Source organism: Leiobunum rupestre, chromosome 3, assembly GCF_980474605.1.
Source record: "Leiobunum rupestre chromosome 3, qqLeiRupe1.1.hap1, whole genome shotgun sequence".
In the NCBI taxonomy this organism is placed as follows: Eukaryota; Metazoa; Arthropoda; class Arachnida; order Opiliones; family Sclerosomatidae; genus Leiobunum; species Leiobunum rupestre.
Genome location: NC_143386.1, coordinates 30,216,137 through 30,231,759, shown reverse-complemented (window position 1 = coordinate 30,231,759; position 15,623 = coordinate 30,216,137). Strand labels below are relative to the sequence as shown.

The following is a 15,623-nucleotide window of genomic DNA, read 5'->3' as shown; positions in this document are numbered from 1 at the left end:
CTGAAAATTTGAATTTTAAATTCAAAAACATTTATATTAAATTAAATATTATATTTTAACCTAATTCTATTGCAATGTCACTTACTACCATTCCGGAGATGGTCGTATAATCCCTGCCTTTGCTAACACAACTTTTTCTGAAATACAAGTGTTTTCGTGAAATGACTCTGTTCAAACTAAAAAACCAGAGACTTTTTATACAAGATTCATTTAGAAAATAAGAGGTAAATGGTTTGGAAAGATACACGATTGCGGTTGAGAAATGCCCAGCATACGTTTAAACTACATTCCCGATTTAACTTGAAAAATCCAGAATCGTCTACTGACTCAAAACGTCGAGAAGACCACCATCATTAACCCTTTAACAAAATTGACCCTAATATAAAGTGACATTAGTGCTATTCAGGCACTCGACGGATTAAGTCCAGAGAAATCCGCTAAGTTTAGCTAGCAAGACAACAAATATGAACATAGAATAGATAAGATTTGTAATTTGCAATATGCAAAATATTTCATTTTAATTTATTTTACATTTTTACAAATATTTAAGTTAAAAGTTCTTGATTTCCGTCATGAAATCTGTAAAGGAAAAACGATTACTCGATTGAACACAAAACCAAATGAGCATGTATTTCAATTTGACTCATGTACCTGCAAGAACGTGATGAGGAAAAGATTGTCGGTTTATTTGCCGTAATGGCCCAAACCGTAACCGAGACCAAGACCGTGGGCGCCATAAGCTCCGAGTCCGTAAGCTCCGACTCCGGCAAGACCGTATCCGAGGCCTCCAGTCTTCACGACTCCAGATGGTCCGGCGACGACAGCGCCACCGTGTCCAGCCAGGCCGTATCCTCCGAGGCCGTATCCGAGTCCTCCAGCCTTGATGACGCCAGATGGTCCGGCTACGACGGCTCCTCCGTGTCCAGCCAGGCCGTATCCTCCGTATCCGAGTCCGTATCCTAGTCCGTATCCGCCAAGACCGTATCCGGCGTGTCCCAATCCGACGACACCGGCGTAGGTGCAAGCCACCATGGCGAGGAGAGCGAGGGCAACCTAGGAAGAACAAAAACACGTCCAAATTATGGTCTATGAATATTCCCCATCTTGCTGCAGTCCAGCTAACGTACCAAGAATTTCATTGTGGAGAAGTTGAGTTGTTAATCTTGCTGATGCAAAGAGTGACTGAAGAATTGTGGGCTCGTCAGTCTCTTTATATACTCATTGGTGCGAGGCGTCAACTTCCCAGGAAATCATTGGCCAAAGACCGAGACACACCCTGGTACTAAGATTCGAGGTGGTACTGCGGATTTTAATCGCTTTCTTTTCTTACTTTCACCTTCAAATAGAATCTAGCCCTTCAAATATTCCAAACTGGAATCCGGTATTCCCACAATTCTCCGAGTATAATTTTGGGTTTTTTTTATTTAACGCGCCTTTTCTCGTTTGTCTTGAGAATATTAGTTACGATTGAGTGCACATCTCTTTCAATTCAAATGCTTGCTATTTTATTTAATTGTTTATATATCATTATAATGATTTCCTTTTCAATTTTCTTTGGTATGTTAGTTATATTTTTGGTCTTTTAGGAAGAGCATCTGGTTTTTTGTTTTTGAACCTAGCCATGTTTCTACATCTCATGGTCTTTTTCGTATCTGAGAAGCAGTTACATAAAAATATTACACTTATTCTTGTATAACAATTAAACAAATTTCGAATTTAGTGTTTATATTTATTTAAATTATTAAAGCTTTATATTATACATATATTTAAATTAATAAAGCTTTATATTTCATATATATTTAAATTAATAAAGCTTCATTGTTTATATATATTTAAATAAAGCTTTATTGATTATATTTATTAAAATAAACCTTAATTGATTATATTTATTTAATAAAGCTTTATTGATTATATTTATTTAAATAAACCTTAATTGATTATATTTATTAAATAAAGCTTTAATGATTATATTTATGTAAATAAAGCTTCATTGGTTACAGATATGCATAACGTAATAAATTAGACGAAGGTATCACACATTATTCATGATATTTTTGAAGTTTTTTTAGCTCCCTTAAAAGATCAGGTTCATGGTCGAAATGTTTGCTTAATGCACAGTGCGCACAGATTTGGAATGTTTAACAGTGGTTTCGAGGTGAAAAAGGAGTACTGGGTTCGAAAAACATTGTTTCGCCAGTACTAGACTGGGCATTTTCCGCTGTAGGGCGTTGAAGGTCAATGTGATATAACATACGAAACGCAAACAATTTGCAAATTTTATAAGGACATAAATTTATTTATTTTTAAAACCAGGTATTTTAAAAAATCAAGATTTATAAAAAAAAATAATATAACTGTATTCAAAGATAATATTTCGTTACAAATAAATTAGGAAAACGTAAAAGTTAACCCTTGGGATTAATAACCCTGAAATTTCTGGAGAATGAACTATTCGCATTTGTGTTGCGTATTACCCAAGATTCGAGTTCTGAGAACTTTCTGATTGAAGGATTTGCAACGAAGCGTTTACCCACTTCCGGCACGTGACCTCCGATAACTCTTCCTCATTCGGTCGCTGCCATAAGCCTATAACGGCCAACTTTGATGATGCGCTGTTGGCCGTGCTTTTATCTATAGTTCGTTAAATTTTTCGTAGTTATGGCAGGAACTGGGTAAACACTATTGACAACGCGCGAGACAATGATTTCGAATCTAGGGTACGAGGTTAATATTATCTTTGGTATAACACGTAAGAAAACATTGCATATGTAAGCTTCACTTACCCAGACTTTGAATAGCACGAGTGTAGCCAATAGTTTCCACATTAATTATCTCAAACGATTCACAAGAAATTTTGTACAAAGTTAAAATGGAATATTCCACGTGTCGAAAAGAATTTCAAGATTTAACATCTAACCTGACTTATTTCGGTATCTTCCCATTGCGCCGAATCCCATTCGACCTAATTCCCATTAGACCGAATTCCACCAATGTTTTTGATGAAATTAACCCAAAGGCGGATTTTGAATTTTTCTAATCGACCGACGCAATATTCACAATTAAGCGACCGCAAAAAAATATTTTTTCTTTCTACTCCTTTTGATTGTTTATGGAAGCGTTTTAATATATTTTTAAGTCTACTAGGTTAGGTTAGGTTAGGTTAGGTTAGATAACACTGCATGCTGTTCTGACCGATGCTGAAACGGATAAAACCGAATCCTAAACCCGGAGAAGTGCGGGTTTTTCGGTCGAATGGGATAATCCCATTAGACCGAATCCTAAATCTGCCAAAGTGCGGCTTTTTCGGTCGAATGGGATTGGGTTCGGTCGAATGGGATTCCTTTTTTCAGGTTGAAAATCAAACGAAATAATGCTATATTTGTTTCTTTATTTTTACGCTATTTCTTCTATGGCTTTACCAGCTCAACTTAATCGAACAAGACCTTAATTATTATAAAACCCTTTGTTTTAATAACTTACTACGTTTCAATGCTTCCAAATAGTTGAAGCTAGTGTTCTGCTGAATCAAACCATTGGCGCCAAGCGTGGTACAACAAGCATAACACTAGTGCAACACTCCGAATCACTACCTTAGAACAAGATTCAAGCAAGTCTGAAAACCCCTATTTGAGAAAAACCAGTTTTAAGTTCCAAATCTAACACGTAAGAAAACATTGCATATGTAAGCTACACTTACCCAGACTTTGAATAGCACGAGTGTAGCCAATAGTTTCCACATTAATTATCTCAAACGATTCACAAGAAATTTTGTATAACGTTAAAATGCAATATTCCACGTGTCGAGAAGAATTTCAAGATTTAACCTCTAACCCGACTTATTTGAGGTTGAAAATCAATCCAAAAAATGCTATAATTGTTTCTTTATTTTTACGCTCTTATTTCTGTGGCTTTACCAGCTCAACTTAATCAAACACAACCTTAAAGGCCTAGGATTTCTTCTGCCTGTTTTTCCTTAAGTTTACTTCCTGCCGCGCAAATATCCTGGGGGTAGGCCAACGTGTACTGCGGTTGGCCTACCACCAGGATATTGGTAGACGAAAACTGTCAATGAATAATTATTCATTGACAGTTTTCGTCTACCAAAAAATTAATATTTCCAAAAACGTGAACAATGTCACAATTTTGCTGAAATTTACAAATAACAACGATCTTCTAAGATAGTGTATATCCTGAAAATTTCACATTTATAGGTAATATAGTTTTTGAGCAAAATGCCAGGGGCGATCAAATTAAAACACCCTATGGTATAATATTTGTGTTATTGAAATAGGAGAAAAATAATTTTAAGAGTCTAATCCTAATTTCTAGATTTCATGCAAGAAACAGCATAGCTGTCGATAATAAAAAATACGAATGAACCCAAAGCACGTGGGCAATTGTCGTTCTATCGCATGCCACAAAAATTCAATTTAAACGCATTTTTAGAGGAAAAGTGTGACGTATTAATTGGTACATCGGATTTCAAAAACTAATTCGCCACCAATAAATTTGCATGACCATATTATACGAAAAACATTAAAAAGTTCAATATGTTAATGCTGAGTTTTTTCAATGCCACGGGCAATAAATATTTGATTTTAAATTACCTTTAATTGTTATTGGATTTTTGTACTTTAGTTTAGTACCAACGTCTTGCAAATGCCGCCTAGTGCCAAGATTAACCAGATCGCAAGTTTTGAGAGAGGTTGAGAAAGGATTTATAGGCGTTTCACTGGAAAAGGTTCACGAGCATTACCTTCTAGTTTGAAATATACTGAACAACAAGAAGGAATTTTACAGGTACAAACTTTCTGTCAACCTCTTAGCAATGAAAACGTCGATAAACAGCATCGTCATAAATCGTTTAAAAATCATTAAATAATTAAGTCTAAAAACGCATTAGTATTTAGTACAAAATAATTACTCAAAAGGTAAGAAATACGTAAGAAAATACAAGGAAATATTCAAACACAAATTTTGTTGAATATTATGTTATAAATATTCTCGGTGATCTGCCAATAATTTTCTGGTTTGACCAATAACTTTATAAAGAGGCGGGCCAAACCACAATTCTTCTGTCTTTCTTTGCATCAGCAAGATTAACACCTCAACTTATTCGCGATGAAATTTTTGGTAAGCAACACCGTTACAAACAAGGATTGCTTGGATCATTGTTTGGACTTGATTTTTGTCCTTTTAAGGTTGCCCTCGCTCTCCTCGCCATGGTTGCTTGCGCCTAGGCCAACGTGGTCTTGATTGGACCAGCGAGAGTTGTCAAGACTGGTGGATTAGGATATGGACTTGGTGAAGTTCATGGGCTTGGTCTTGGTCTCGGAGGCTACGGACATGATTTTGGTCTATATGGAAAATAATGATCTTTAAGGTAAGAGTGACGTTTTACGTTTAAAGGGAAACTACCATTACGAAAATTACTTGATCCAAATCAACACACATCCAGTTTGAATACAATTCCGATTGGATGAAATAATTTTGATCAAAACAGAATGAAGTTGAATTTTATAAATTGCAATTGGTTCAAATATGACACATTTTGGATCAAATGTGACACACTTTGTATCAAATATTATATATTTTGGATCAAAGTTTCTATCAAAGTCGAATTTGGATCAGCTCCTTTTGGTATATAATTTTAAAATCAAATTTGGTCCGACATTTTCGTAAGGGTGTACCCTGAGAAAATATTATGTTATTTACAAAGAGCACGAAAATAAATAATAGTTACAATTAGAATTTCGTATCTAGCTAAAATAACTACACCGTTGTACGCAAACATAAATGAGTATGAGCGTTTTCTTTAGTTTTACGATTCTAAGTCGCTAAGAACGTACTAAATGTTTAAAGGTTTAAAGGTTTTTTTATTTAGCCGTACAAATGTACACCCTTTTGTAACAGGGTGACTCCAAAATTGGCGCACAGCAGGTAATAAATTTCCAGTGTTCAAACGAGTTCTTACTCAAAAAATAGAATAAAATAAAATAAAATAAAATAAAATAAAAAACACACAAATTATAAAGTAACTTTGACAAGACACTTTAGATAAAATAATTCCTTTTTGTGTTAAAATACTAAGTTCTCCGGAACAAATTATAAGTTATCCGGTACAAATTATAAGTTCTCAGGGGCGAATTATAAGTTCTCAGGTACGAATTATAAGTTCTCAGGTACGAATTATAAGTTCTCAGGTACGAATTATAAGTTCTCAGGTACTAATTAGAAGTTCTCAGGTACAAAATAGTTTGATCTTTTCGCAACAGAGTGGTCCGGACTAGGTAATATTGCACCGCTGTTTCTTTATTTGCCAAGTTTCAAGGGTTTTCCTAACATCATCGATACTCCACTGTTCACCAGTAAGACCTAGCACCTTTTCGATTGGCTCCCCAAAATATTCTGCCCGCCAGTCATTACTAGATTGACTATCACATGTTTCGGGGCATTCTAACAGCACATGATAAATATCTTCGTCAACCTGGCCACAAAGTTTGCAAAGCGGAGAACGAGAAGGAAGACCCAGCAATTCAGTCTGACGGACTCCTGTGAGGAGGGCTCCTGTACGAGCCTGGAAAACCAAGCCACTACCCCAAGAACCATTATAGCATTCCTCTTTAGCTGGCTGTTTTTTTGCCTTGTAATAATTTAGGCTTTTCTTTTGCCGAACCTCAGCTTTCCACTTGATTAATGCTGCTTCCTGCACTTCCTTATCAACATAGGCTGTCCACTCCTTATAAGAGTTGGCTTGTCCCCTTTTAGTTCCAATAGAGTACTGCTGGTCAAGCCGCTCTACTGCTCGTGTCCACTCAGTATTGGCACCCGTTTCTCTGACATATTTATAGATTTGGTGAGCCATACGTTCTTTCTCCATAAACTTGAGTCTACCAAGGAACTTAATTTTACTTCGGGCTTCTCTAGTAGTCACGCTGTTCCATCCCATCTCGCCATCGATTGCCGTATTAGCAGAAAAAGGGCCTGCATTCAAAGCTGTTTTACCAACTAGTCTTTGGTATCGTTCTAACATTTCTCTGGTAGGTTTAGAATAACATACAACTTCATTTGCATAAGTTAGCAAAGGAACTGCCACACTTTTCCAAAGCGTCCGTGCGACTGAGTATTTATTGTATGAGTTTTCTGCTAAGTTGCGGACTGTCCAACGCATTTTATTGCATTTTCCAGCTATCTTGCTTTCCATATCCTTTAAATAAAACTCAGCGTTACTAATAGAGACTCCAAGGTACGTGTAGTTAATCACCGTTTCCATTTCTTTCCCATCAAGGGTATATGGCTTTAGAAGAGGGGTTTGAGTGTTCAAAGACATTGAATTTGATTTTTCCATACTAAAAGTCAGATTTCTGCTCCTTGCGAAGTCCGAACAAAGGTCCAGGAGAATCTGAAGATCCAAAGGATTATTGGCAAATAGGACAATGTCGTCCGCATAAAATAAACAAGGTATGGTGAGATCTAAATTTTGAGGTGGATAGCCGGGTAATGTAGCGCCACAACCAGAGTTCAGAAGACTATGTGCCAGATCATCCAGATATAATGTAAATAACACAGGGGAAAGAGGGCAGCCTTGCTTCAGTCCAACCCGACTATCGATTTCATCAGTCAGTACTCCATTAAGGTTATACGTATATTTGCATTCCTTATACAGCTCCATAATTCCATCTCGTAACGCAGCAGGGACAGCTTTGCTTTCCAAACATTCCCATAGCTTACTTCTATTTACGCTATCATACGCTTTTTTAAGGTCAATAAACGCAATTTCTAGCCGGTTTGACCTTTGCTTTGATAACTCAATTAATTGCGTTAGTATAAATAAATGGTCGCCCAGACGCCTATCTTTCCGAAAACCACCCTGCGCTTTACTCAAAACCATCCTGCGCTTTACTCAAAACCACCCTGCGCTTCACTCAAAATTCGGTTAGACTCTAAAAATCCAGTAAGTCTATTTTTCAGTAACATAGCGTATATCTTGTAAATGACTGATGTAATGGAAATTGGCCTATAGGAATCTAGGTCGAAAGCATTTTTTCCTTTTCCTTTGAAGATGAGAGCTACCCGGGCAAGAAACTAGTCTAGCTTCAATGATATCCTATCTAAGATCCTCTCTCAAACGAAAATCTTCACTTTTTCCAATTGTATAGCGCCATCTAGTATTGGTCATAATTAATGCTGAATTTAACTATTTAATGAATAATAAATATCAAAATAGTTGGTAGTTTCTCAATCACTGTTTGAAGAAATATTTTAAAAGTCCCAGACAGATGTCGCTACGCCTTCATTTTGAATCGCTGTTTTCAATCTGGACTAGTTAGTACTTACTTTCTCGGCAACCTAAACACGTTCACGTTATTACAGAAAGAAACAAAAATATAATCTTAACAAACGTTTTTGGGCTTAACTTTACTTTTAACTATTATTTTTGAATTGATAGTTATTTCAGAATTTTAAATAAACCCTTTCGTTCATTTTTTGCAGATTTCTTAACTTCGAAATAAATCATGTATAAAGATAAAATAAATCGTTTCAGTAGCATTAATAAAGTGTTGTTTATTTTAAAATGTTATAATAATAATCAGCTAAGCTAATACCCTAAGCACCACCATAGGCCCAAGTCCTCTAGCGACTTTTATTGCCTTTAATAATAATAATAATCAGCTAAGCTAATACACTTTACACCACCATAGGCCGAAGTCAACTGGCCACTTGTAAAACCAATTAACGGTGACCGGGTTACAATGCGTAGCAGGGTGGTGGCAAGCATTTCATGCCACACGTGCCAACAGCTCCCTACACTCACTATTATCATTAATCTCAGCAAAAGTTTTTTTGGGAAGGGGAATCTGAAGAACTCGAGGTTTAACCCTTTAACCGGGGGAGAGAGAACTTGTGACGCTTTTCTATGGAAATAATAGACCATGAGGTCCATGGATAGTTTCAACCTTGGCGTTCTCCTTAAGTTGAAATAAATGTATTCTTCGTATTGGTGTAAAAAATTATTTGGAAGCATGGATTATAAATTAAAGCTTACCACTTTATTGAGTAAATCGGATATGAATGAAAAACACTTTTTGAAGCGGTGAAATTATTGTTTTTGAAAGCCACCATTTCGCTACCTGAGAGCAAACGTCAAGTAAGTCGAGATACGTGACTATTGAAAGAAATTCAAAATGAGAATCCTTGAGTGTTTTTAAATTAAGATGACTCAGTACAAAATTTTCACTCTATTTTTATCAAATTTTCATTATTAGATTATGCTAGATTTCGAACTTAAAATTGGTTTTTCTCAAATAGGGGTTTTCAGACTTACTTGACTCTTGCTCTATGGTAGCGATTTGGAGTGTTGCACTAGTGTTATGCTTTTTGTACCACGCTTGGCGCCAATAGTGTGATTTAGCAGATAACTAGCTTCAATTATTTGGAAGCATTGAAACGTAGTTGGTAATTAAAACAAAGTGGTTTTTTAATAATTAAAATCTTGTTAGTTGAGCTGGTAAAGCCACAGAAATAAGAGCGTAAAAATAAAGAAACAATTATAGAATTTTTGGATTGATTTTCAACCTGAAAAAAGGAATCTGTTCCATTGCGAAGAATCCCATTCGACCGAACCCAATCCCATTCGACCGAAAAAGCCGCATTTTGGCGGATTTATGATTCGGTCTAATGAGATTGTCCCACGACACGTGGAATATTCCATTTTAACGTTATACAAAATTTCTTGTGAATCGTTTGCGATAATTTATGTGGAAACTATTGGCTACAATCGCGCTATTCAATGTCTGGGAAATTGTAGCTTACGTATGTAATGTTTTCTTGTGTAATAACAAAGATAATATAAACCTCATACCCTAGATTTGAAATCATTGTCTCGCGCGTAGTCAATAGTATTTACCCACTTCCTGTCAATACTACGAAAAAATTAACCAACTATAGATAAAACCACGGCCAACTTTGGTGACGCACTATTGCGCGAACAGCGCATCATCAAAGTTGGCCGTTATAGGATTGTGGCAGCCACCGAATGAGGAAGATTTATCGGAGGTCACGTGCTGGAAGTGGGTAAACGCTTCATTGCAAATCCTTCAATCAGAAAGCTCTCAGCATTCGAATCTAGGTTTATCTTTGTTAATACGCAACACCAATGCGAATAGTTCAATCTCCAGAAATTTCAGGGTTATTAATCCCAAAGGTTAACTTTTACGTTTTTCCTAATTTCTTTCTAAAGAAATATTTTCTTTGAATATAGTTTTATTATTTTTTTATCTTGATTTTTTAAAATACCTGGTTTTCAAAATAAATAAATTTATGTCCTTATAAAATTTTAAAATTGTTTGCGTTTTGTATGTTACATGTATATCATATTGTACTTCAACGCCCTATGGCGGAAAATGCCCAGTCTAGTACTGGCGAAACAATGTTTTTCGAACCCAGTACTCCTTTTTCACTTCGAAACCGCTACTAAACATTCCAAATCTGTTCACACTGTCCATGAAGTAACCATTTCGACCTTGAACGTGATATGATCTTTTAAGGGAGCAAAAAATATCATGAATAATGTGTGATACCTTCGTCTAATTTTATTACGCATATCGGTAACCAATGAAGCTTTATTTAAATAAATAAAATCAATAAAGCTTTATTAAAGAAATATAATCATTAAGGTTTATTTAAATAAATATAATCAATAAATGTTTATTTAAATAAATATAATTAATAAAGCTTTATTTAAATATTTATACACAATGAAGCTTTTTTAATTTAAATATATATAAATTGTAAAGCTTTATTAATTAAAATATATATACAATATAAAGCTTTATTAATTTAAATAAATATAAACACTAAATTCGAAATTTGATAAAATGTTACACAAGAATAAATGTAATACTTTTATATAACTGCCTCTCAGATCCGAAGAAGATCATGAGCGGTAGAAATATGGCTGGGTTCAAAAACAAAGAACCAGATGCTCTTCCTAAAAGACCAAATATATATATATATATATATATATATATATATATATATATATATATATAACTAACATACTAAAGAAAATTGAAACGGAAACCATTTCAATGATATATAAACAATTAAATAAAATAGCAAGCATTTGAATTGAAAGGGAAATGCACTCAATCGTAACTAATATTCTCAAGACAAACGAGAAAAGGCGCGTTAAATATAAAAAAAACCCAAAATGATACTCGGAGAATTGTGGGAATACCGGATTCCAGTTTGGAATATTTGAAGGGCTAGATTCTATTTGAAGGTGAACATAAGAAAAGAAATCGATTAAAATCCACTGTACCACCTCGAATCTGGGTACCAGGGTGTGTCTCGGTCTTTGGCCAATGATTCCCTGGAAGTTGACGCCTCGCACCAATGAGTATATAAAGAGACTGACGAGCCCAAAATTCTTCAGTCTCTCTTTGCATCAGCAAGATTAACAACTCAACTTTTCCACAATGAAATTCTTGGTACGACTGCTGGACTGCAGGAAGATGGGGAATATTCGTAGACCATAATTTGAACGTGTTTTTTCTTCTTAGGTTGCCCTCGCTCTCCTCGCCACGGTAGCTTGCACCTACGCCGGTGTCGTCGGATTGGGACACGCCGGATACGGTCTTGGTGGATACGGACTCGGATACGGTCTCGGCTATGGAGGCTTGGCTGGACACGGAGGAGCCGTCGTAGCCGGACCATCTGGCGTCATCAAGGCTGGAGGACTCGGATACGGCCTCGGAGGATACGGCCTCGGAGGATACGGCCTGGCTGGACACGGTGGCGCTGTCGTCGCCGGACCATCTGGAGTCGTCAAGACTGGAGGTCTCGGATACGGTGTTGCCGGAGTCGGAGCTTACGGACTCGGAGCTTATGGCGCCCACGGTCTTGGTCTCGGTTACGGTTTGGGCCATTACGGCAAATAAACCGACAATCTTTTCCTCAGCCCGTTCTTGCAGGTACATGAGTTAAATTGAAATACATACTCAATTGTTTTTTGTGTGTTAATTCGAGCAATCGTTTTTCCTTTGCAGATTTCATGACGGAAATCAAGATCTTTTAACTTAACTATTTGTAAAAATGTAAAATAAATTAAAATGAAATATTTTGCATAATGCAAATTACAAATCTTGTCTATTTTATGTTCATATTTGTTGCCTAGCTAGCTAAACTTGGCGGAATTCTCTTGACTTAATCGGGCGAGTGCACTAATGTCACAAATGTCACTACATATTAGGGTCAACTTTGTTAAAGGGTTAATGATGGTGGTCTTCTCGACGTTTTGATTCAGTAGACCATTCTCAGTTTTTCAAGTAAAATTGGCAATAGGCCAAAACTATTCGCTCGCTTTGGGACGAAAAGAGTACACCTTTTACCCCATACTAACAACTTCATCCATACAATAACAGCCAAACTGTATTTTGAATTTGCTCGCTATTTCATAAAAAATGACTCAAAACTAGCGAATAGTTTTCGCCTGATGTAGTCAGTGCTTTCCCTGGATTTAGTTTGAACGTATGCGGGGCATTTCTCAACCGCAATCGTGTATCTTTCCAAACCATTTACCTCTTATTTTCTAAATGAATCTTGTATAAAAAATGTCTTGTTTTTTAGTTTGAACAGAGTCATTTCACGAAAACACTTGTGCCAATTATATCGGGAGTATTGCTAGGTAGATTTTAGAAATCAAAAATATTAGGTTAGAGCGCTTTTAAGGCATAACTATAGAAATGATTTAAAAAATCATTTAGTAGGTTTTTATATTAGTCACATAATAATCAAATTATATCTTCTACGGAATGAAATAATTTTTTTTTATTAGAATAACCTCCATTACGGCGCTTTTTGGCAGTAGCAAATCCAATTGTTAGAAAATTTACAATGGAAGTTCTGACTGAATTAATCTTACAAACTTTGAAAGTTTAAATTATAATATTAAGTTATATACCAGAACTAAAACAGGGTTGCTACCCGACATAAACTTGGAAATGACCTTTAAAGGGTTATTTAAGCTGAAGCCATTATTTTATAGCAAGTTTAGCTCTATAGTACAATTTCGTAACTACTTATTTAAACCGTTGGTACATTTTGAAACTATTACTCAGATATAGAAAAAGTATTTCAGAAAAAGGTGTGTTAGCAAACGCAGGGATTATACGACCATCTCCGGAATGGTAGTAAGTGACATTGCAATAGAATTAGGTTAAAATATAATATTTAAGACAATATTTAATTCAATATAAATATTTTCGAATTTAAAATTCAAATTTTCAGGTAACACAGTTAGCTAAATATTTAGATCGTTGTCATTTATAATTACATCAATTTCTATGATGGAAAGTGAAAGTCAACCAGCTTATTATAAAAAATATTCTAACGAAAGTCTTCGCCATAAACAGAAAATGATTCATATTTATATGTAAATTAACGTATTTATATTCGTTAATTTAAGGAGAAACCCTGTAAGTGTCACAATTGTCATTTTTGTAGGCCCGGTTTGAGCAAACTTTAGGTAGGGGACAATCTATCAGTGATCATCCCCAAATGAGCTCGGAACATGGTGGTGCAAAACGTAACGTCCAGTTTAAATTAACACCACTGCTAGCTATACTGCTTTATTTGAAAGTGAAAAAAAAATATGCACTTAGTGATTTGATATGGATATAACAAGATTATTTCGACGGCCGTTTGGATGGCACCCGGGGGGGGGCTATTACCCCTTTCGACTCTGCTTAGTCCGGCCCTGCACTTCTGGATCAGTTTTCCAGCTGATTGAGTTTTAGGATAATAATTTTATTTTGGAGATGTGGGGTGGCAGAGTGGTTATCACTTTCACCTCGCAGCAAGAGGAGCCGGGTACGATCCCGGATTGTGGCCCAGGGTGGCAACTCGGAACCACTCCTGCGTTGATCTAGAGAGCTGCAGAGCAACGAAAATACCAAACCGTTTCCGCTCCGTTTTGTTTCCAGTTATGGTACATATATCCGTTTCCGGTCCGCTTTGTTTATCGTCCGTTATTTCCGTCCGTTTCCGCTCCGGTTTATTTCTAGCAAAATATTTCCGCCCGTTTCCGCTCCGGTTTATTTCTAGCCCAATATTTCCGTCCGTTTCCGCTCCGGTTTATTTCTAGCCCATTATTTCCGTCCTTTTCCGCTCCGTTTTGTTTGTCGTCAATATTTTCCGTCCGTTTCCGTTCCGTTTCATTTATCGTCAATATTTTCCGTCCATTTCCGCTCCGTTTCATTAATCGTCTAAAAAGCCCCATTTTCATGCTCGCTGGTAGCGGGTAAAAATCGACAAAATCCGCTTCAGCTATACACTATCACTTTCCGCGTCGATCTGTTTCAAACAGATATTTTAGCTTTATTTTCACGCTTGCGAGTAACGGAAGCGAATTTTGACGATTTTTATCCACTACCAGCGAGCATGAAAATGGGGCTTATTACTTAATGCTCAGTTTCCACTCCCGTTTAATATTTTGCTTTCCCTCAGTATACACTCTTTTTAGAAACGTTTACTGAGCGCCGCCATTATCGTACAGACAACCAACGAGCCAGCCCTCTACCACAGAAATTTCATCCCCCAAAACCGGTTTCTCATCACCCTCCCCGTAGACTGTAAGTTAATGGCGGTCGATTGGGAAGGCGCGTTTAAGAGTCTATAGTCTTGAAAAATGAGGAAAATTTATTTTATTTTCCTGAATACAGAAATTTACAGAAGCAATTATTATTTATATTGAATTGAATGTAAAACTAAAACTTTACCGCAAGCCGGGTCACCCCGCCAATTTTTCCCCCTTTTCGCTAAACGGCCGTTGTACCTTTTGCGATTCTGCGCATTGATGTACGCAACGTAGTCGTAGAGAAAAATGCTTCAGTTGCAGTTATGTTTCCCACGAGCCGGTGAAGAAGGGGGATTATGATCTCACTGTCTGGAAAAGTTTGAGACCCAATCAGCAGCCAAGAGAGAAATGAAAACAGTGTCCATGCTTCAATATATGACTTTTTTTTCGGAATTTTGCTCCGATCCCGTTCTATTACAAAGGTTTTGGAAAATTTTACTCCGATCCCGTTCCGTTAAAATGATTTTTCGGAAATTTGCACCGATCCTGTTCCGTTACAAAGATTTTTCGGAATTTTGCTCCGATCCCGTTCCGTTACAAAGATTTTTCGGAAATTTGCTCCAATCCCGTTCCTTTACAACGAGTTTTCGGAATTTAGCTCCGATTCCATTCCGATACAACATATTTTCGGAAATTTGCTCCGATTCCATTCCGTTCCTCTACTTTCTTATAAATTAGCTCCGATTCCGTTCCAGCGCCGCGGAAACGGAATAATTTCCGCTCCGTTGCAGCTCTCTAGTTGGAAAGCTATAATAATAATAATAATAATAATCAGCTAGGCTAATACCAAAGGCACCACCTTAGGCCTAAGTCATCGTGCGACTTTTGAAGTGATAAAAAAGGGGTCCTCTCCCGAGTTATTCGGTTTCCATTTTCCATGAAAACTTGTAGAGTTTAACGGTAAGTGTAAGTGTGGGATGCCAACAGCGGGCTCGCGTGGCATGAAGGGCTTGCCATTACCCTCCTACGCATTGTAACCCGGCCA

At 36.6% G+C, this 15,623-nt stretch overlaps 3 protein-coding genes across 3 annotated transcripts in view; 1 reads left to right on the top strand and 2 right to left on the bottom strand.

Moving 5' to 3' along the window:
• Window positions 1–563: 563 nt before the first annotated feature.
• LOC149951436 (uncharacterized) lies at window positions 564–1,168 on the bottom strand. Its single transcript, XM_090168045.1, has 3 exons — window positions 1,128–1,168; window positions 652–1,053; window positions 564–579 (listed from the first exon to the last, which is right to left on the bottom strand). The coding sequence occupies exons 1-2, from the start codon at window positions 1,137–1,139 to the stop codon at window positions 685–687; spliced, it is 381 nt and encodes a 126-aa protein (XP_090024171.1). The 5' UTR covers window positions 1,140–1,168; the 3' UTR covers window positions 564–579; window positions 652–684.
• LOC149951433 (uncharacterized) overlaps window positions 585–15,623 on the bottom strand; it is a 56,578-nt gene continuing 41,539 nt past the window's right edge. The window contains exon 3 of the mRNA XM_090168051.1: window positions 585–651. The gene's annotated coding sequence lies outside the window, so the exon portion shown is untranslated. The remainder of the gene's footprint in view (window positions 652–15,623) is intronic.
• On the top strand, window positions 11,674–12,124 carry LOC149951435 (uncharacterized). The gene is made up of 3 exons (XM_090169555.1): window positions 11,674–11,679; window positions 11,733–11,975; window positions 12,051–12,124. The coding sequence occupies exons 1-2, from the start codon at window positions 11,674–11,676 to the stop codon at window positions 11,940–11,942; spliced, it is 216 nt and encodes a 71-aa protein (XP_090025681.1). The 3' UTR covers window positions 11,943–11,975; window positions 12,051–12,124.